Source organism: Pelmatolapia mariae, linkage group LG10_11, assembly GCF_036321145.2.
Source record: "Pelmatolapia mariae isolate MD_Pm_ZW linkage group LG10_11, Pm_UMD_F_2, whole genome shotgun sequence".
NCBI classification, from domain to species: domain Eukaryota; kingdom Metazoa; phylum Chordata; class Actinopteri; order Cichliformes; family Cichlidae; genus Pelmatolapia; species Pelmatolapia mariae.
The window spans coordinates 14824141-14846005 of NC_086236.1; the positions used below are offsets into that span (position 1 = coordinate 14824141).

Sequence of the window (21865 nt, forward strand, 5' to 3'; positions counted from 1 at the left end):
ATACTGTCAAAAACTACCATCAGCAGTGTCAGAGGAGTATTTCTGCAGTTTGAATGTAGCAAAGAATAAAACAAGATCTCCAGGCTGATGTCAAAGTTGCGAGGATTAAATGTTGCTCTCAGCTCTGAAAATCTTTGTCAGATTCTCAGTGCGTAACAGTTAAAATGAATAACGCTTCATATCCAGTGAGGTATGGGATAATATTTCAGGGTAAAAGCAGAGGCGAGTACAGAGCCCGTGAGGCAGACACAGGAGCTGTTCTTAAGAAACCAAGAACATTTTAACACACAGCTTACTCGTACACAGTAATGTAAGCAGGCCTCTTCTAAAGTCGTGTGAGAAACAACTACAATGTCTTACTTTTAAAAAATGCTGCCTTGCCACAAGGGGTCACCACAGCAGGCAGCTCTGCAGGTTTAATTTGGCTGAGCTTTACACCAGATGCCCTTCATGACACAACCCCAAAGGGGATCTGTGCCTCCGGCTGGAAATGAAGCAGCATCTTTTCACTTGGCAAGCAAACATGTAAACCACTACACTAAGGCCAGGGATTATTTTTACGTGCAGCAGAATTTCAACACAAACATCTTGCAATTATGTTTTTAATCAATCATTTTTGAAAGGTTTGCATCTCTGTGTTATGACAGAAAACATTCATACAGAGTAAGTCTGTTAATTTTCTGCGTAGTTCATTTTGCTCACAATATCTACTTGTTGATCGTCATGTTTAAGTAACTTTAGTTAAGTTGTATTTGTGGAATCACAGCACTTCTTTAAGGTTAGAGTAAGATAATCCCCTCGGTTAAATAATACTTTTATGTCATGATCCAAAAATCTGCTGACACCAGGAGCACCAGAACACTGACCCTTGCCACTCGAGTAAGTCATCAGACAACCTGTCCTGACCGGTCTTCAATCCCTGCTGTGATTATTAAACTAGAGTTCAAATAACTTTTTTTACTTTGACTGCCTTACTCAGTCAGTCTATCTGTTCGACTATCTGCCTGCCAACATTTAGGTCTACATGAAGAAACACTCATTCCATACTTGCAGATGCTGCAGACAAAGCAGTCTGGGTGGTACGTTCTCCCCAGGGCAGACACCACCTCTCCGGTGATGTACTGGTTACAGCTGTCACACTGGGTCCCGTAGAGCCGCTGGTAGTCCTTTGTACAGATGTACTCACCAGAATGGTGGAAGAAACCCGTGTGCACCAAGTCACAGCCGCACACTAAACAGAGACACAGAACTTCATTTCTCATAAACAGAAGCAAAAAAAAAAAGGATGTATAGTTACAATGTGGCAAGGTTGCTCATGATAGTCATGTTATTGAGGGCAAACTGTCATGACTAATAAAAGAACAGGGTGTCGAGTTGGTCAAATATGTATGTAATCAGTATGTATGATGTTCCACAAGCTGCTGAAGTAATTAAGAAACTTTAATTGACAGCCTTCTTTGACACAATCAACAGTATTAATCCACTTATCCACATAAAGGTTTCACCGGCTGATTTAAAGTCACAATTAATATTCTGTGTGTGTGTGTGTGTGTGTGCATGTGTGCGTGCGTGCGTGCATGTGTGCGTGTACTGTTTGTGGGTGTAGATTAGTACAGTACGAGCTGTTGTCCTTTCTGAGCTCAGAAGGGTTAATACTCTAATCTGCTTTTAGGGATTAGACCAGCGACCATCGTATCTTAACTCATACAGTATGTTATGGTTGTCCATCCAAATCAAGGTGCAATAAAGTTTCAGCCACTTCAAATGTTTGGAGTCTCACCGATTATGTAATACCATTAGGGAGGCTTCTGACTGGCCTCACATTGTGCATGGAGAACAGCGACTCCAAACACTGAGTAGGAGACACACAGAACTATCTTCAGGGACAAGAAGAACAAGAAGTCCTGCAACAGATGGTACAGCATCTACAGAACCCTGATCCTAATTTGTATTGCTTTTAACTTGCACGTGTTGTGTTTTATATACTATATATGGAATTTTGTCTCTATCTGCATGTGTCCAATTACAAATGACAACTTTAAATACATTTTTGTGGAGGCAGAGCTGTGTGATAAGTGCATATCCAGCAAAAAAAGAGGCACACAGATAGACACAGTGTTTGCAAGATATACTGGCAGTATGATCTATGGCTTTCATTTAGCTAATACAAAGTCCTTCAGCCAAGTGACTGCTTCTAGTCCGACTGTGTGTGAAGGTTAGGCGGCCTCTGCTCAGCTGGTTGATTAGGCATTTTAAAAGGAACTGAACAGCTATTTGCTCCAGCTGGAGGGAGCTGAGTCCCTCATCTGCCATCAGTTGTGCTTTATAGTATTTATTACAATATGTGTCAGCCAATGGCTTATATTAACCAAAAATTCTTATGTAGTGGGACCAGTGTAAAGATATTTTCCCATGAAAGTATCTAAAAAGAATCAAATTACTGCTATGCTTTCACCTCTGCACGTCTGTCACTGACAGATAATTTGTAACGGACTTGCCCAGGATACGCTGCATTATCCACGGAGGCAGTATGATGAAACCTTTACGTACTTTAGGTTAGACGACTGAAAGGCAGCCAACGGATCAAGATATCTGACAGTGAATTGAACGTCTAGTCTCTAATTAAGCTAATGGCTCTAAACCCAACAGAGTGAGTGGATCTAATCTGAGCCAGTGTGTTAAGAGGCTCAGACAGATAGAGAGAAGGAGCGAGAGAGATGTATAGAACTGTATAGGAAAGCTGAAGACATCATAAATACGGTAAAGCAACATTAAGTAACAATATAAGCCTGGAGCCAAACTCAGGAATTTTCATTTAAATATATTTAAAGGGTTTGAAAAGGATCCAATTCGCTTTAAATTTTACCTTCTAACACCTTAAAAGTTAGATTTATATGGTATTGCTGTTCAATATACATTTTATTACAATAATGCCCGTCATCATTTGTGGACTGCTGACCATAAAAAGAGTGGAATAATAGTAAACACTACAGAGAACTATGAGAAGTTTATTCAATCCTTATTCATTCAGTGCTTTAGAAATAAATGACAATATTTTAAATGAAGTGTTTGACAAATAGGATCCCAAAGTAAAGACAAATGTCAGCCACCTCTCTTGTGTAGGCTGGCACCAGCAGCTGTGATTTCAAACAGCTGCAGCCTTTTTGCAGGAACCTGCGTAGTTTTTCTAAATCTGTGAGACAAACCCTTTAATAAACTCTGATATGATACATGGACCTCCAACACACTGACTGCTGCATTTAAACTGATGACTTTTACAGTAAGGTCCATAATTTGTCCAAAACAGTTCATTCTAATTTCTCTCCAACCCGAATTAAACCAGAAAGCTCACACTGTGATAGACTTTTTTGTAACTATTCACAGTGAAGGCTAACAGTCTGTCTTATGTACTAAGTATTTAGTTATTTATTATTTAGTTAGCCTGAAGATTCTGAAGTAAACTTTTGTAGTGTAGGAAAAAAGATAACAATACTGTATTAAGCGTTCTTTGGGTGGGGGTGGGGGGTTCTTTTCTCCTCTGGCAAAGTGGCTGTTGTACAACTTTGAAATGCCAGCCTGACCTTTATCAGTCGGGCTGAGACTAAAGCAGTTCACAGAGGAAGAGTTACAGTTATTGAAGCACTCATTCTCGCACTCATTGTACTCACATACTGCATGTCAAAACAAAAGGCCATTTTTATGTGACATATAAAAGGTAAATATTGTCAAGTCCAGCAAGTCAACCTGTCATGGTTTTGAGTTTTTAGGATGTTTTGGGATTTTTCTCATTTTTGATTATTTTTGTATCATAGTTCTGCGCTTCTGTAGGTCTTTAGGTTCATTCTAGGTTAAAATGAGTTTTGTGTTTGAGCGCCATAGTCCTTTGTTTATGTTTTATATTCCTAGTGCCTCTGAGTTTTAATATCGATTATTGTGGTTCGAGGTTTCTTTTTTTTAAATATTGGTTTCCTTTTGTTTCCAGTCTGTGTTCCTCATTAGGTTATGTAATCTTTAGTTATCATCTTTTGTGTTCCCTTTCTGTTTCCCCAGTCAGTCATGTCGCCATGTTTGTTTATCTCCAGTCACTGTGTCAAGTTCGCGTCTTCGTCCTGGCATTAGTGTTTATTACTTCTTTTTTTATTTTAATGGTCCCTCGTCTCCTGTGTGTTGTGTTTGGTTTTGGCACCCCTTGTCTCGTTAGTGTGATTGTGTTCAGCTGTGTTCCCTGGTGTTTCCCATTTCCCTCATTACCTGGTGCATCTATATTGTCTGAATCTCCCTTTGCTCTCTTTTACATCATCCATCATGGTTGTGTCTTCTGCAGCACGTTTTCCCAGTTGAGTTGTTTCCTTTGTTTATTTCTCATGTTGTTTTGTACTTTGTTTTAGTTAATAAAGCCACATTTTAGTTTTTTCCTTTGTGTTTCCCAGTCCTACGTTTGGGTCCAAATCTGCCAGCCACACAGCCAGCCTTGACATAACCATCAGTTTGATATAATTCACTGGGATTCAAAAGACATACTGTATATAATGTTGATGTTATTAAGGATTTACCAGAGCTGATCCAAACAAACGTAGACGCATATAGATACCCTTCCCTGTCTCCCCCCCAGCAGACTCAAATACACACTTGAGGATCGTAGCAGACTCCATCCCATCATTTCTCACCATGCAGATAACGTTCACACATTCATCACTGTCTCAATGGAAAGCTATTAAGATATAGAGGAAACAGGGAAGAGTGGGAGCTGTTAAGACTTGGCCTCTCCAGAGGCCTCTCTGTTATTTTTGGATTTCAAATCGTAGGCCAGTTTCCAAAAGCTGTTCTCGCTGACAAAAATCAATGCAAGAATTTTATACAGGCTGATATCCTTTCATATTTATTTTTCAAATAATCAAGATCACCAGAGAGCATTCAACAAATATTGATGTCATTTTAATTTTCACTGGTGAATTTAAACCTATTTAAGCCTTTTTATTAGTTTTATCTTACTAGGGATGGCAAAGGCAGTCAGTTTGTAGGTCTAATCCCACTGCTGGTCCAGACTGAAATATCATTTCAATAATATCCACAACAGACCTAGTGGCATTTTGATCATTTGTATTTCACTAATGACGGTTGCTGGACACACACAGCTGCAGCTCTCCCGCTGCCAGCTCAACATAACAACAACAACAACCTTAACTCAAAATCCAGACTTTTAAGCCGGCCAGGCGTGATTGTAGACGCCACGCAGGTGCATCCATTGCACCTGCCACAGCATCGCAAACCACGCCCCGCCACAATCTCATTAAGTATTCTACAGGTATTTATAGTCGAACTATTTGAACCTGGTATTTAACCAATTCTCCTTTGATGATACTATGATACTCACATTCAGCCACTTGGTTTATGACTAAAACACAAACTTATCGTTATAGTGTCAGCTTTGTGTTCAATGATAACTAGCAATTCTTAGCTTAGTAACAAACTAAGATAGTAAATACGCTTATCCAGTTTAATATTTGCATGTTATGCACATATCAGCTGCTGGCATATCTTTACACAATGCTTTGCTATTTTTTTGTGAAAGTGATATAAACCCACTTCAGGTCCAATCCATGTAAAGAGGACTTACAAAGTTTAACAGACTAGGCTTCATGTGCCCATTCAAATATTAGTTAGCTTTAAATGATTGTTTTCTGAAGCGTTCAAATATTTTGAGTCTGGTGAACTACGAGCCGTTGGGCTACAGTTATATTGTAAAGTTATAAAAACTGGGCTAAAAGACCTGCTGCACATAGTGCTGCACATTTTATTAGCATGCTAGTGCTAATAAAAAGCCAGAGAGCCTGACATTGACCCCTGATTATTTTTAGGGGCTTGTTTGTATCACATAAAACAAGATACAAAGCATTAAAGCATGTTAAAAAGACAACGGCTTTAATGAACACAGTAGGACCCAAGACCTGGAAGGAGGGCTGATACATCATCAAGTAGCTCACCATATCTTATAAAAACTTTTTTTTTCTTTGCAGTCATTTCTTTAAAATGTAGCAGATACTGCCACAAAAGGCCCATCCATATAATGTAGTCTTTTAAAATACAAGGGCATGCCTGACCACAAATAATTCCATTGAACTAAAAATTTCATTTGACACATTTACAGTGTAATTATAATAGAAGACGAAAATGTCAGAGCAGTGAACTCCCAGAATATAAATGAGCATGTGCCGGCCTGCTACCATCCATTATTCTCCCTCTGTCACATGACATTTTACTCTTTCATGGACAGTCGGAGCAAATCTTCCCACTGCTACTTGAACTTGCTGACTGAGCCTTAATGTTCATATAGGTCAGAGACTTGTCAGGCACTTCTATCCATACCCTGTCAAACAAGACCTTAGGACAATGTGACCTTACCCCTGACACTCCGTGACCCTCACCTGCTGTCCCAAACTGAAGGAGGGTTTTTTTGTTTTGTTTTGTTTTTTTAATATTTAGACTGCTCTGTGTGTTGAATCAGCATTAACCAGTTCCTCCAGGAGCTAAATAAAACCTGACATATCAGAGAGTCCTGTATGCAGTCACAGTGACATAGTGTGCACAGTGGAAAATGACTGAGACTGCTTAGTGGTTAACACTCTTAAGATCACTCTTATGATTAGTGATGGATAATTGGCATTATAGATTTAAGTGAACATTGGATTATACACTGGATCCACTAGCAGAGACACTAACACATTTCGACTGCCTACAACCATCTGGAGGATCATCCAGTTATAGTGGCACTTTGTCACACTGTTCAGTGTATAAACAGAGCATGTATATACACGTACGCACTGACAAACACATAGTTATCAAAGCCATTCATGCAGCCATAATTTGAGCGTTTTCACCTCAACGCCATCTTGGTGTTTTGAAACTTTTGTTGTATCTCTTGTTTGAACAGCAAAAAATAGCGCTGCTAAAGGTTTATAGGCTAGCGAGTTGTCATAAACACATTCGGTAAGACCTGAAGGAAATCACTGACACCAATAATTAGGAACATGCGTACTGAGGTCACAGAGTAACGAAGCTGAGTGCAGCTTTCCCATAAGTTTGGAACAACCAGGCCACTACACACCAAGTTTAAGGCACTTCTTCATTAGCTTTGCTTTTTCAGGAAGCTACATTCACTTTTACACAGAGTCCGCGTTTTTACCAGCCTCCAGTGACATAGCTGTTAGGAATTACATGAAATTAAAACATTTTTGACACAGCAAGCAAAAGTCGATAATTTAAATTTTTTCCTTCTTACATTAACTTTTATGTTTCCCTAACGTTTACATTAACAGGCAAAAAGTAGACTTCATTTAGCTGTTTATTTTCTCTGGTTTGAAAACTTCAAACTGTGTCCGTCCTTTGGATTATTGCAGTTAGTAATGTAGCAAACAGATAAATACTCAGTTGTAGTGCATTCTATTCTATGTAGTGCATTCGCTGGCTGAGGTCACACATCTAGGTCGCACCCCCAGTTATGTGTGGCTCCACTCACAATTAGTTTTAAGAGATATATGCAGTGAAGTTAAGATAACAAACACTGGTAATATTGAGAAGTTGTTTTTATATTACATTTTGTGCACAACTGGGGATCTCACGCTGCGTCATGCCTGCTTTTTCAAAGCTGCCTCACATTTGTCTTTTATTCCTTTAATTAAACAAGAAATCAAGTAGTCCAATAACAAGAAGCTTAAATGGGGACAGATGAATATATTTCACATTAACTAATTACTTTGGTTTCTTAATAAGAAAAGCAAGTGAAGTGAGAGGGGTTTGAATAAATTCTGTTTAATTAGCTCATTCATTTGCAGTTCAATCCATGTGTAGAGAGCAGTTTTTGAAACCACTTTAACTTGCACGACTTCTCACTTGACATAAATAAAAATCAATAGAAATCTAATTTCTCTAACAAAGTCTCACTAATAACTCTAATTTGTGATTTGCAAAGCAATGAAATTAAGGCACTATTGAGGTTATAAAATTGTCCTGTAATCACAAGGCCTGCAGAACAGTCTATAAATATCAAGAAGTAATCTATTTATCTTCATCACAACTCCTAAGGCCCAGAACATGATTTTCCATGAGTCCACTCTGATATGTACTCATGGAAAGTTGAGGAAAAAAATTTGGAGTTTGGAGGAGGGGTGCTAGAGGTGTAAGTCATCTTAACCTTACATACATATCACAGTTTTTTCATTATCAACATGTATCTTGGTTAAGGTTAGGCATTAAAAGTACTGTCAGTTAAAAGTGTTTAGGCTTAAAAAGTTTCACGGCTTAGGTTAAAATACGACAGCTTGCCACGTCTGTCAAAACTTGTTTTCCTGATTGCCGTGGTCACACCTTCCTGCTTTGTGCCCATAAACATGAAAAAATTAATTTTTTATGATTGTTTCACAAACTGCCGTGAGACTGGGCTATTCAAGAAAACAATAAAAACTATTCCCAAAGCACAGATAAATAAATTAAATATCAACCATTATATAAATTTGCTTCGTAAACTGTATTTCCTTTTTTCACGCCCTGCTTCATCGATATAATTGTTCCCCAGCCTTCTATTTATTCTCCCTTTAAGGGACAGGTTCAGCTGCACTTTGTCAGAGGCACTCAAGTATCCAAGTACTTTTTCTTTTTACAACTGTTAATAGTGATTTAAAGCCTATTAGACTGAAGTGCTTCAGGTGTGAATGCATTTATCCACAAACACGCGATATTGGCAGAAAGACTGCAAGTAATGATTTCTTTATTTGATGCCTGAAGCAAAGCATTGAGTGAATGAAGGAAAGATTCAAAGAAGAAAAATGAATAAGATTTAATAATAATAGATGTAATGAAGATGCAAAACAAAAGGAACTCCTGGAGGTGTGGTGTTGACTGTCTCATCTTTGTGATTTTGCTTTCAGTTACACGTAAAAACACAGAATACAAGCATGTATGGAAACACACAAGGACATCAGCAAATGTTCATACAAAACCACAAAAAAGTGCTGCAAAGCAGAGCTGATACAGCGATTAATGCTTTACAGCTTGCCCTTGAAGTCTGTTCTGAAGAAAGAGCCAGGCCATCCATGACTGTGTATGGCTGAGCATACACTAATGGTGATAAAATACACAGACTCTTGCTCCTGGTATGTTTCACTTGTGAAACACAAACTTGTTTTATCTTAAAGTGGGTCAGCCTTGGCAGCAAGCTTCACTAGAATCATAGGAGTCTGTTTTAAATTCATTTCAGAAGGCAAAGCACCTGCAGCTGGATGATCTATCAAAATAAATTAGTGCGTGCCGATATTTCACCGCCTTTGAGGGAAGACATTACAAGCCTTGTCTTGTCTTGTTTCAATACAAAGGAAAATTCCAAGCACTTTTCCTTATTGCCAGTGTTTGAATAGATTTGCCAGAAAAGAGATGCTGGAAGGTTTTAGATGATGTAGATGGGGAAGTTTTCTTGTCTGAAAAAGCAGAGATGTCGAGGAGAGAGGATTATTTCAGACACAAGGCTCAGACAAGACAGAGGAAGACGAAGAAGGGCAAGATGGGAGTCGAGGGAGAGATTAGAGGAAGCTGAATAGAGAAAGAGCATCATATGTGAGGAGAAAGGAAAGCAGACAGCAAAGTGAAGGGATGAGGACGTAGAGAAAGATGCGGGGGACTCTAGGGAGGTATCAATGAGGCTATTGATCTGTCCATCCAGCACACATCTGCCATCCCGTCACTGTCTTCCCTCATCTATTTGCATCATCAACTTAAGATGGATTTCCTTTTCTGTAGCGCGTCTGGATTTGCATGAGTGTGTGACCGGGACAGAAGGATCAAAGAGAAACTGATGAGGGGGAAAGGGAAAAGCACGAGTCTAATCAGTCTGTGGTCTAACTGTACAAAGGCAGAATTATGTGCTACAGCATGGATTTTGGCAGTATTGTTTGACGCTGAGGTTGTGAATTGTTAACATTTGTCAGTCAGATTTTAAATGTGATGCTGTATGAGAGATTTTCAGAGAAAATCATTATGTGCAGCCACATTTTTTTTTATGTTTTATGAAAATTCACATTGATGACAAGTATATTAGAATGTATACAAGGCCATTTTTTGGTGAAGTTACTTCTGCACGGTAGTGAGCTTTATTTAAAAAAATTGGTTATATACTGGACAGAGTGTTACATACAAAAGTACATCTTTACTGCTTCCATAGGAATTAAGAGGGTAAGTAGCAGAAGGTGCGGCTAATGAGATGCATTTCATTAACTGATCATAGCAAGTGCGACTCTCTCTATAACAGCAGATGTTTTGGCAGTTTGCTGTTCTGTAGCATTCAGGTGTGTTAACACAGTGCCCTGGTGTTCCCAGGAGTGGAGTTTCCATCAAATTTATGCCAAGATCAGACCGTGCAATGGCTAGAAAAACTGAAAAAACCCAAGAGCTACAGACTCTACAGGTCTCAGTTAGCATATCAAATGTTAAATTTTATGACAGTACAATCAGAAAAAACTGAGAAATTATGTCTTTTTTGGAAGGGTTACCAGAAGGAAGCCTCTTCTCTCTAAAAAGAACATGGCAGCACAGCTTAGGTTTGCAAAGTTGCATCTAATAGTGACCACTGGACAAATGAGACCATAGCGGAGATGTTTGGCCAAAATGCATAGAAAACACATTATATCAGCACAAACACCTCATACTAACTGTTAAGCATGGCGGTGGATGAATAAGAATTTGGGCTTGTTTTACAGCCACCGTACCTGGACACCTTGCAGTCACTGAGTCGACCATGTACCAAAGTATTCTAGAGTCAGATATAACGACATCTGTCCAACAGCTAAAGCTTGGTCCAAACTGGGCCATACAAAATGAGAATGATCTCAAGTACAGTAGCAAATCTACAACAGAATCTCAGAAAAAGAAAATAATTGGGTGTTGGTAAATGATATCCTGTAGTGGAACTTGAAGAGAGCTATACATAAATGAATGCCCGTAAGCCTCAATGAACTAAAATAACTTTGTAGAAAAAGTGGTCCAAAATTCCTCCACAACCATGTAAGAGACTGATAAAGTCCTAGAAAAAATATACCTTGATGTTATTGCTGCTAAGTCACCAAATTACACAAAAATTTACTGAATACTTGTTGAGAAATTTCAATAAAACAAACTGGTTAATATTTTCACGACTAAAAGTGTCAGAAAAACTGTGCACGGTCTTTTCTTCATGCATCACATCACAGACTTCTTATACTGCCAGTCTGATCTAGATTTCTATTCTCTGACTCAATGAAAACTTATAATTAACTGTCATTAAATAGTTCCAGGTTTTCAATACGTTTAATTTATATGTCATTAAAAAGGCCCAAGATCTTAATTTCATTGCATACCACCATCACCACTAGTCACTTCACAACACATTAAAAAACAATTTGAGCCACTCTAAAATAGAGTGTAGCTGCCTCATCCGTCTCACTCTAATGTCTTTGTTCCCTAAAAATACCCCTTTTCTTTCCTAAATAGTCACGTTAACAGGAAAGCTGTTTACCAAAGATGCATTGTAACTCACTGACATTCACATCTGAAAAACAAAGAATGTGACGAGAGAGCGACAGCACGGGAGAGCAGAAGCAAGAAGGAGATAACAAGCAGAAGAGTGGAAAAACCAGACATCTGTGTACTAAAAGCTGACGTTTTGATTCTTGTCCACTCCATCGGCTGACGTCTCCTCTGCTGATGAAGTACTAATGGACTGTGCCATTAGCTAAAAGTCATTAAGCTTACTCTGCAAGATCAATTGTCCATAATAATATGAACTTTAATATCAAACGGGACACTTCTGTCAATACATCTGGCTTATGTCCCGTCAGGAGGAGTGAGTGCTTCAATCGAGCAGATAATCAATTATTCATCCAAACAACCAAAAGAGTCATTTCACCTCAGGCTATTTTAAGATCTGCATCTGTAAGTAATGGTGCGTGAGATAAAACATGGCGTTCCATAAAAGAAAAGAAAAAAAAATAGAAAATCCTCTTCTTCTGTGCTTTGTGACTGAGTGCATTGATGCGATGCTTCTGTCAGATCAAACAGAGAAAACTGTGTTGTCTTGCAGTATGCTTTGGGACTGTGTAGGTCCCGGCCCGTGAAAGGAGGTTAGCTGGTTGGAGTCTGACTAGGGGCTGAAAACCTGCTGACTGCACTGCTAAGCTAGCTGCTGACTGCAAAGCTGTGTTAGTGCCTTCTGTCCCACCTGCTCGCTGGTGGAGCTCAACCATGCAGAGACATCAAGTGACATATATAGTTCTGGGTTTGCACGCACAACTACATGCACAAACACACACTGTCATGCATAAACATGTTTTTAAAAAAGCATATAGCTGTGTTACTAAAAACAGGGCCTCACACTAAATCTAAATGATTAAATCTTTCCTCTGCTTCTTTACACCTGCATCCACTGCTTACAGCTAGGATTTTTTTTGGAGATTTGCTCACTTTATACAATTTTTTGCCTATGTGTTACTACCTTACTGCTAACCTTAGTTGCAAGAGGGTCATAGTTTTTCTTTGGAGAACAGCAATATTCATACCCATGCTACCTGTTTCACCCAGACTGTGTCTTTGCGCAATGCGAAACTAATAGGCGAAGCTAAGCTTTATCTCTGCAAGCAAGCGTGGTAAGCGTATTTTCCAAAAAAGCCGCTTCCTTAACATCGAGCTTTTAATTTAATTTTCTGCTAGGGTAAATTAGAAATCCTTTATTTATTTTACTTTATGCATGGCATTGATGCAGCGCTGCAGCTCATTTTCAGTGTCAAATAAGCCACTTATAGCTCCTGTTTCTTTAAGACTTGCATCCCTGAAAGCCTCTTTTTTTCTCATTGGCTGCCCCTCGCCTGCTTTTATGTACAGAACCCAGAGCTTATAAGCCCTGTCGCCATATAAGGAAAACCGCGGCTCATCACAAGCATAGAAAAAACAGCTGGATTCCAAGATTTCAGAGCAGTTTTAGGCATATCCATCTGGTTCACATGAGCTAGTCTTTAAAGCTGAAGAAGAAGAAATTTTGACTGAGTTTTAACGGGTGTTTGAGAACCGAAGAGACCAAATGTAGTGGTTTTCAAACAACAGTGTCCCCCATTCCTGCTTGAGATTGAACTGTGTGTTGGCAACAAGCCACATGGTCCCAGTTTTCCACTACACTTCAATCCTCCTTAAATCGGCACTTCTGGAACTTGTTGATATGTGATTCTTTGCATGGTGGAGTTTTCCATTAATGGCTGCAGCTACAAACTGTTTATTTCAGTGTCTCCTGAGGGCCTGAAGATCACAGTCATTCAATCAGTCATTCTGTCTTTTTTTTTTTTCTTACTTTGGTGCTTTTTCAAGCATCCCCGAGAGACTGAACTCTCAGGAATGCTCAATCAGGTGACTAATTAACCTTGTTAATTTGTAGGTGTTATCATTAGACCATTTTTTTCTGAAACATTTTGCAAGAATTAAATTACATAAGAGGACAATAAAATAAAAAACAAAACCACATTTCTTAGTATCAAGTCACCTATTGTTTTTTTTTTAGTTGTTTTTTTTTACTGGGGGCATTTTCTATTTAAAATATATGTTAAATTACTTCAAAACATTGCAGTCTTTTAAATAACTTTCTACACAGGACCTCAGTCTGTCTAAAAACACAGTTGTACATATTTCAACCTCATTTTCTGACCAATTAACCAAGTTTTTCACGAGTATCCAGAATTGGAACAACATGAAAAAAGGAAAGTTATTTAACAGACCTTGAACAATTATGCATAGCGGTTTTCTTTACATGTGCATCTGGGTGATTTAAAATATGATATTATGCATGTTATGTGGCCGGAAAATCTAGACAAAAGTACAATGCCTTATATGTTTAAATGACCAACAATCTTTCCACTGTGCTAAATGATGATATTGCCTACATCAACATAATTTTTGTCACTAATGACAGAACTGTTTTCCAAATCGGTGTCTCTAATGTTTTTCTGGCTGTTCCCGGTGAAGTTGTAGTTCAGCCTCCATTTCAATGAGCAAGAAGAAGCTAGCAATTATTCAATTGCCTTGGTTCCTTCTTGTCTGAGTAATTATTTAATATTTAACTATGTAAATTGATGCGGATGAAATGCATTAGACCAAGACTGAAAAACAAATGAATGTAAACCCTTGTATGTAAGGGTAAGAGTGGAGTACGGAAGCAGATATAACTGTGGTGCACACTTAATGAGTTTTTTATGTGTGTGTAAGATAAAAAACAAATAAATAAATACATACATAAAGCATGTTTGTGTGTGGGTTTATTAGTTTTTTTTCTTTTACCTTTGCAAGTGAAGCAGTTAACGTGAAAGTGTGTGTTCTTCACACGCACCACCTCCCCACGACAAACCTCCCCACAGCGCTCACACACGATGGGTGAATTTCCACGGCTGGAGACGGGAGAGCTGCTGCTGCTGTTTCCTCCATAGAGGCTCGACTGGTACTGAACTGCTGGCAGAGGAAAGAAGAGAGGCAAGGATGAAAAAGCATGTTACTTGTTATCTTTTTGAGCCAGTTGCTCACACAGCCTCAAAATGACAAGGTTTTAAATGCCTTTTTCAGCCAAGCGTCTTGTTACAGGGATGGCAAAACAATGCATCTTAATGAATTTGAAAACAGTTTCTCAATTTTGCCTCATGAGTTAAGATGAAAGCAATCAGTTCTATAAGGCAAAAATTACTTTCCAACATCAACCGCTCAAAAAAAAGTCAGTGTGGCCTTCAGATGACACTCTTGTTTAATGGTGCACAAACACTATGGCAACCAATCCTGTTGGATCAGTAAGTCAGAAAACATGAATAAAAACATTTACAGTAATAGAACAGACACACCAGCGTACACACTTGATTGAATGTTCACAAAACATGAAGAGATTGACTTTGTACACAATTTCTTCAGAAGCCTCTTAGTCTGCAAGGGAGATCAGCCTGACTTACAACCATTTATTGCAAGGCACATAGACTACATCTATCACTACAGCTGTCTTCCTCTGTCTGTCCACCATTACTATGTCCATGTCCATTATCATTGGTTAGCCATCACCAGTTTTCCTGTCTGTATCTGCAAGTCCCACAGCATCTTAGCTCAGTCATTCTCAATCATCGTGGAGGGGGGTCTCCCATTTTGACCTCGGGACTTCCAGGCCATACTCAGCACAGATGTTTCTGTATACTATGCCGGCCACTTGGTTATGGCGTTCCATGTATGCCCTGCCTGCTAGCATCTTGCACCCTGCTGTTATGTGCTGGATTGTCTCAGGGGCATCTTTACACAGCCTGCACCCGGAGTCTTGTCTGATGTAGTAGACCGCAGCCTCTATGGATCTTGTGCTCAGAGCTTGTTCCTCTGCTGCCATGATTAATGCCTCTGTGCTGTCTTTCAATCTAGCTATTTCCCAATATCAGCCACTTCTTCTATGTAAAGGTGGTCCATGCCATGCAAGGACCTGTCCTTCCATGATGGTTCGTCTTCTTGCTTCTCTTCTTTCTCAGAATTCTGCTGCCTGTGGTATTGACTAAGCAAGTGGTCAGTCGTGGTCATCTTCCTGATAATAGTGGTTCTGACAATCACTAGTCCTCCACCTACTTCCTTCCACTTAGCATACAGTCTCAGGGTGCTGGACTTCCATGCATGGAAAGCAGCTTTCTTGCCTTGATATCAGTGGCTTCTATCTCCTCCTTTGATCAGCTGATTATCCCAACAGGATATCTAACGGCCAGCAGGACGTAGGTGTTGATGGTTGTTCTTCCCATTCGACTGACTCCACAGGATTTGCCTTAGTCTCTGCAGGTATTTGGTGGTTGCAGCTTTTCTAGCAAGCTCTTCATGTTTCCCGTTTGCCTGTGGGATTCCAAGTTCTGTCCTCTATGTCTACAATGTTGCCTTCAGGTAGTGCAATCTCCCTCAGTCCTGACTACCTTCCCTTTCCTATATATTTACTTTTTCCATTTCTAATCCTGGATGGCAGCAAACCATTGCATTACATTTTCTGACTTAATCTTTTTGCATATGTCAATAAAGCTCTGAATGATGTCAAATCTCAACATACATGCAGAATAGCAAAGATACACACACTGCTGGAGAGAGAACAGTGCACTCTGGGGTCTTTGTGAGATTACACCTCTGTCATCCTTATGAAACTAGTCAAATCCATTTTAATGAAAAAGGCCTTTCTTTAACTTCTCCCGAACACACATGTCCATGTACCACATCTGTGTGATGAAAGGACAGCACAGGAAAAGAGCAGTGGGAGGATTAAATTTCACTGCCTGACTCATTAAATTTTGTTTTGCCATAAAAGTAAATTGCGCTCAACAGACCGTACGGCACTCTGAGCAACAATTCTACTGTATTCTGCTCAATTCAATTACATTACAGTTAATGCTGCTGCATCCCAGAGTATTATGCAATCACAACAAACACCACGCTGGCAGGTTAAGCTGGTGACAGCAAGAGAGACACGGAAAGAGAGGGTTGTGAATCTAAAAATGTTTTCATGATAAAGAAAAGGTAAAACTGGGACAAAAATGTTTCCTAACAAATTGTATCATCAAGTACACACGTGTGTGTGTGTGTGTGTGTGTGTGTGTGTGTGTGTGTGTGTGTGTGTGTGTGTGTGCGTGAGTGTGTATATCACAGAAGCTGGCATTGGTTTTGTAGCCAGATGGCAGCACAAGAACTGGAACAACAGACATAGAAAGATTTGAGCCACCTGTGTGTGGCTGAGAAATTAAATGTGTGTGCATGTGTGTGTGTGTGCGTGTGCGTGTGCGTGTGTGTGTGTGTGTGTGTTATTATTAGCAGGTTTAAGTGATCTAAATTTTGGAAATTGAACTCGTGCTGTGTGTGTGTGTGTGTGTGTGTAGCATGGGTACTGCTTTCTTGATAATGGAGCTAGGAAAAGTTCTGTCCACACAACAAATAACTGCTCTGTATAACATTTGCTTCTTCAAGCAATACATGACCAGTACAATAATCAAAAATATCTGTTTTTATTCAAAAAGGTCTTCCTAACATATTACCCTGACTAAAACTTTCAGGAATTTGCAGATTTGCATTTGTGGTGAAAAATAAGAGGCTCCCATTGGAGGAAAGGAAATGATGGAGCTAGTTAAATGAAGTTAACATCACATGACATTATTACTATTTAATAATAATGATAATACTGACACTAACACCAGAGTGCAGTGAAAAAATACATTTTCTTTCCAGTTACACATGAGAGAATCGCTGTGTCATTTATAAAGCGCTATACAAATACAGGCCATTTATATATACAGTCAGAGTCACCTCATTAGGTACCCTGTGTACCCCTTGATGCAACCTGCTGAAGCTCAAACTGAGCATCAGAAAGAAGAAAAAAGGTGATTTAAGTGACTCTGAATTCGGCATGGTTGTTGCGCCAGACTGGTCTGAGGTTTTCACAAACTGCTGATCTCCTGGCATTTTAAAGATAAAATATCCAGTGAGTGGCAGCTCTCTGGGAGAAAATGCCTTATTGATGTCAGAGGTCAGAGGAGAATTGCCACATTGCTTCAAGCTGATAGGAAGGCAACAGTAGATGAAATAACCTTTCGTTACAGCTAAAGTATGCAGAGGATAGTCTTTAAATGCACAGCACCTCAAACCTTGAAGCTGATGGGCTACAGCAGCAGAAGACCACACCAGGTGCAGCTCCTGTAAGCTAAGGAAAGGAAACTAGGGCTACAGTTCACACCAAAATTGACAATAAAAAAACTGGAAAATGTTTTCCTGGTAATGAGCCCGATTTCTGCTGCAGCATTTGGATGGCAGGGTCAGAATGTGATGTAAACAACATCTTTACATCACAATTCAGGTGGTGGTGGTGTAATGGTGTGTGCAGGGCCTTTTCTTGGACCCCTTAGTACCACCTTAGCATCATTTAAACGCCACAGCCAACCTGAATATTGCTGCTGACCATGTGGATGTTTTTGTGACCTCAGTGTGCTCGTCTTCAAAACTCAAATCATCTCAAACTGGTTTCTGGAATGTCACAATGAGTCTAAATGGCCTCCACAAGTCCCAGATCAAAATCCAGCAGAGATTTACATCGTGGATGTGCAGCCAAAAAATCTGCAACAACTGTGTGATGCCACCAAATCAACATGGACCAAAATGTCTGAGGGATGTTTCCAGCACCTTGTTGAATCTATGCCATGAAAAAGTAAGTCAGTTATGAAGGCAAAAGCGGTGCAACCCAGTAACAGGCAGGTGTACCTTGTGTAATGGCTGGTGAGTGTTGTTGTTATCACAGATGTATAATGCTGATAAATTATTAAAAGTAACTAGAATTTCCAATCTCTCTCTCACTTGACATTTGCCAGAGAAGACCAGAACTGGCAGGTCCACCACTGGTGCTGTTCTCTTCACAGACATCTGCATATCCTTGGTGAATGCCGACTGAGCTGCATTGTGCTTGATTGTGAGCACAGGTCCCATTAGAGAACATCAGCACCTCATGCAATGCTCATGGAGTCTGTTTGTAGTAGTTAGGTCAGAAACATGCACATGAATTGCTCGCTAGAGGTCATTTAGTAGGGCTCTGGCAATGCCAGGCCTCCTGTTCTTATTCAAACCACAGCTGTGTTCAGTACTCCTCCTTTTGCCCAGTCACTCTGGAGACTGTGCTGAGAGACACAGCAAACCTTCTCATAAAACCACGTATGAATACGTGCTGGAGCTGGACTACATGTGCAATCTCAATGAGCAGCAGACATCATCTGGTGCTAAAAGAATTGACAAGGACACCAGCAAGAAGCCAAAGTACAAAAAGGAGGTCAGGAAGGATAAAAAGAGACCACAACAGTGCACCTGTTGTCGCATTCAGCTGCGCTAAAGCAGGTGAAATGCTCTCTGACTGGTCAGATTTATGAAGTTTAACTGATTTCATGTTATATTATGATGATCAAGAGTTCCCTTTATTATTTTTGAGGAGTGTATTAGTGACCACTTGAAAATAAAATGGCACAAATGATGCCTAATGTGCAGTAACTCATAAGTAAAATCACTGAAATTTTTACGTTTGTATAATTGAGACCTCATGATGGGTCCCAACGAAGGACTGGAAACCACTGCTTGACCCAGTTAAATTATTTGAATAGTTGAGTTGCAGTAGAGTTGAGATATCCAGTGATTCACACAAAGCATGCAAAAAATATTAAAAAAAAAATATCTAAAGCGTGAATCTTTTAACAGTCTGGGGATCCATCGGATTTATCTCGTGACTTCATAAGTCACCCCAGTTATTCTGCTCTGTTTGAAAGCGTCTCATGTTTACTCTGACCTGTGACTTCATTGGTAAAAAGCATGAATATACCAATAAAGCTCTGAACCAAATCAGCCAGCAAACAGATAATCCTCTTCTTTTCTGTGGCAGAGTTTGTGGGGGTTACAGTCACTCAGCTGGGGGTGGCCTCAGCTATACTGACATGGTACTACTTGTACAAGTGTAGCACCACCAAAGCCCTTATAAGGTTAACTATTCTCTGTGGTGGGAGGTATAAAATTGAATGGCTGCTAGGAGGAGAAGGCAGCTGCTTGGTAGCTCTTACTGGAAAGCACTGTGTAGAAGCAGCAGATCCACTTTGTTCTATGTTCCTTCAGAAATACAATTCTGGGATTAGGTGGTTTCACATTAATAAAAAACATGCTTTTATTTGGTGCTACGTTGAGTCCCTGATGCATTTTAATATGTGCGCCCAGCACAGTGTCAACTACAGATGAGCTCTTTTGTCTTCCAGCTATCAAAGAACAGCAGGCTTCTTCTCTCCAAAATACATCTGACAAGCCATCACAAAGTCTTCTGACCGTCTTACTTGTATTGACTACAAAAATTATTTCTCTCTTTCACACACACACACACACACACACACACACACACACACACACACACACACACAAAGAATAATAGAATAAGAATAATAACAATAAAATCTGCCTCAAAAAGTAAATGTTCGAGTAGCTATTTTAAATATTGGGTCAATAAAAGGAAACAGCCTGGCTGGGTGATATGACTTTAGAAATTTCTCTACTGTTGGAGTCCCTCATGAGCCAGTACATACTGCTGACAGTCCTCAGAACTGGCAACACGCAATGACATTGAGGAAAACATTGATGAATCCCGTCACCGATCTATAACCAATACCATGCTCTGTTTCAAAATGCCACTGCCAAAAAAAAGCTAGTTAACAGCCTGTCAATAAGTGAGCCAGTGATCAATAACCTTGGCGAGGGGCTGTTTATGTCTACTTCAAGCTAAGCCCTCCCAGGACACTGTGGTATTGATCAGGCAGATTCGCGCACATTGCTTACCGTCCGTCGGTCCGCTCATGGTGCGAAGTTAATTCCCAGAAGCTTGAATGAGAGTCGCCCCGGGCTCTGGAGCAGATCAGTTAAACCTCGAGTGGCAGGGCAAAAGCTCCGAATATGACAACTCTCTCGTTCCTCGTCCGACTTAAAACTCTCCCTCACTCTGCCTCAGCCTTGAAAGGGCTTTCCCTGCTCCTCCCGGGCAGAGGATTACTGTCAGGCGGCGGATCGCTCTGCCTCTCCACCCTGCGTAAAGGCAGGAATTAAATGGAAACTGACGAGTTACTACTTCTCCTCAAGCTTACAGCTTCTTCTGCCTCCTCCACCTCACAAACCTCAGTGGTCCTCGGTTCCGGTGCAGACGTGTCCATTGCAAACTGTTCTGTCACAGCAGCGCCTCTGAGGTCGCCTGTAAACCGGTGCGCTCCGGCGTCAGGGCTGAAATGCTGGATGCTGAGTTTCTGGGGGTGTTCGCAGACTCTGGAGATGCCGGAGCATCTTTGGCCGGGCAAGGCGGGGGTTTTTCTCGCGGTGAGAGAGCGCCGAACAGCGTCCGAATTCCAAAGTGCGTCAAAAATAAAAAGCCTAAATATCCGAAACCATAACTCCCCACATGATAGTCAATAGTCGTGCCTATATTTTTGTGAAAATTTGCTTTGCTTTGGTGTTTCTTCGCCTTTGCTCTGTAATATTCCAGTCAACAAATGTGCATCTTTTTTTTTACACTTATTTTAAATTTTTACCTCATTTTTAGCTCCACAGGGGGTGTATAGAGTGGAAATTCTAGTCATACGCATTTAAATTGGATTAATTTTGTAGCGAATAAGTGATTCTGGCGAACAAATTATTTCTGAAGATCCGCGTACCAAGGATTAAAACGAAAAAATTATGAACTATTAATAGTTTATGACTTTGATTCAAACTATTAAGTGTAAATTCCCACACGTAGTGAAGTAGCTGTCGTTACTGGTTTACAGTCGCTTACGTCGGGTATATGAGCTAAATTTGGACACCCAAGTTTGTGAGTGCCATTACCTGAGAACGAGGCAACGTAGGATTTTGAAATGTACACCATACGTGCTTTTACTAAAAATCTCAGAGGAGAGGAATCTCGACCTCAAGGTCAAGGTCAGAGATCAACTTTTCTGAAAATCACCTAGGATTTTCACATTTATACCACAGATGCAACTGTCTACTAGTTCATGCACCTATTTGATAAGTACAGCTATGAGGAGGCTGGGGGTGGCACTGGGCTGCCTATATTTTTCTTATTTGTGTTCAAGTACAGTTCTGAACCTGGTTCTGCAAGATATTTCTTCCTGTGTTAAAAGGGAGTTTTTCCTTCCTATTGTCACCAACACTGTTAGACATTTTATTGTATTTTTACAGTAACTTACTGGCAACACTATTGCCAGTAAGTTACTGTAATTACTGATCTACAGTATCTTTACTGTTGTGATGTTTTACAGTTCAACCACTT

The 21865-nt window shown here is 39.9% G+C and overlaps 1 protein-coding gene across 3 annotated transcripts in view; it reads right to left on the reverse strand.

Annotated features, from left to right (window-relative positions):
* LOC134636846 (actin-binding LIM protein 3-like) overlaps nt 1–20808 on the reverse strand; it is a 55370-nt gene extending 34562 nt beyond the window's left edge. For 2 of the 3 annotated variants that reach the window (XM_063487075.1, XM_063487074.1), the window contains exons 1-3: nt 20389–20808; nt 14341–14508; nt 1048–1231 (exon numbers count right to left, since the gene is read on the reverse strand). In XM_063487075.1, the coding sequence (XP_063343145.1) occupies nt 1048–1231; nt 14341–14508; nt 20389–20407 (371 nt within the window). In that variant the 5' untranslated portion in view covers nt 20408–20808. The remainder of the gene's footprint in view (nt 1–1047; nt 1232–14340; nt 14509–20388) is intronic. The other variant, XM_063487073.1, reaches the window with a different exon arrangement.
* Nucleotides 20809–21865: the final 1057 nt, after the last annotated feature.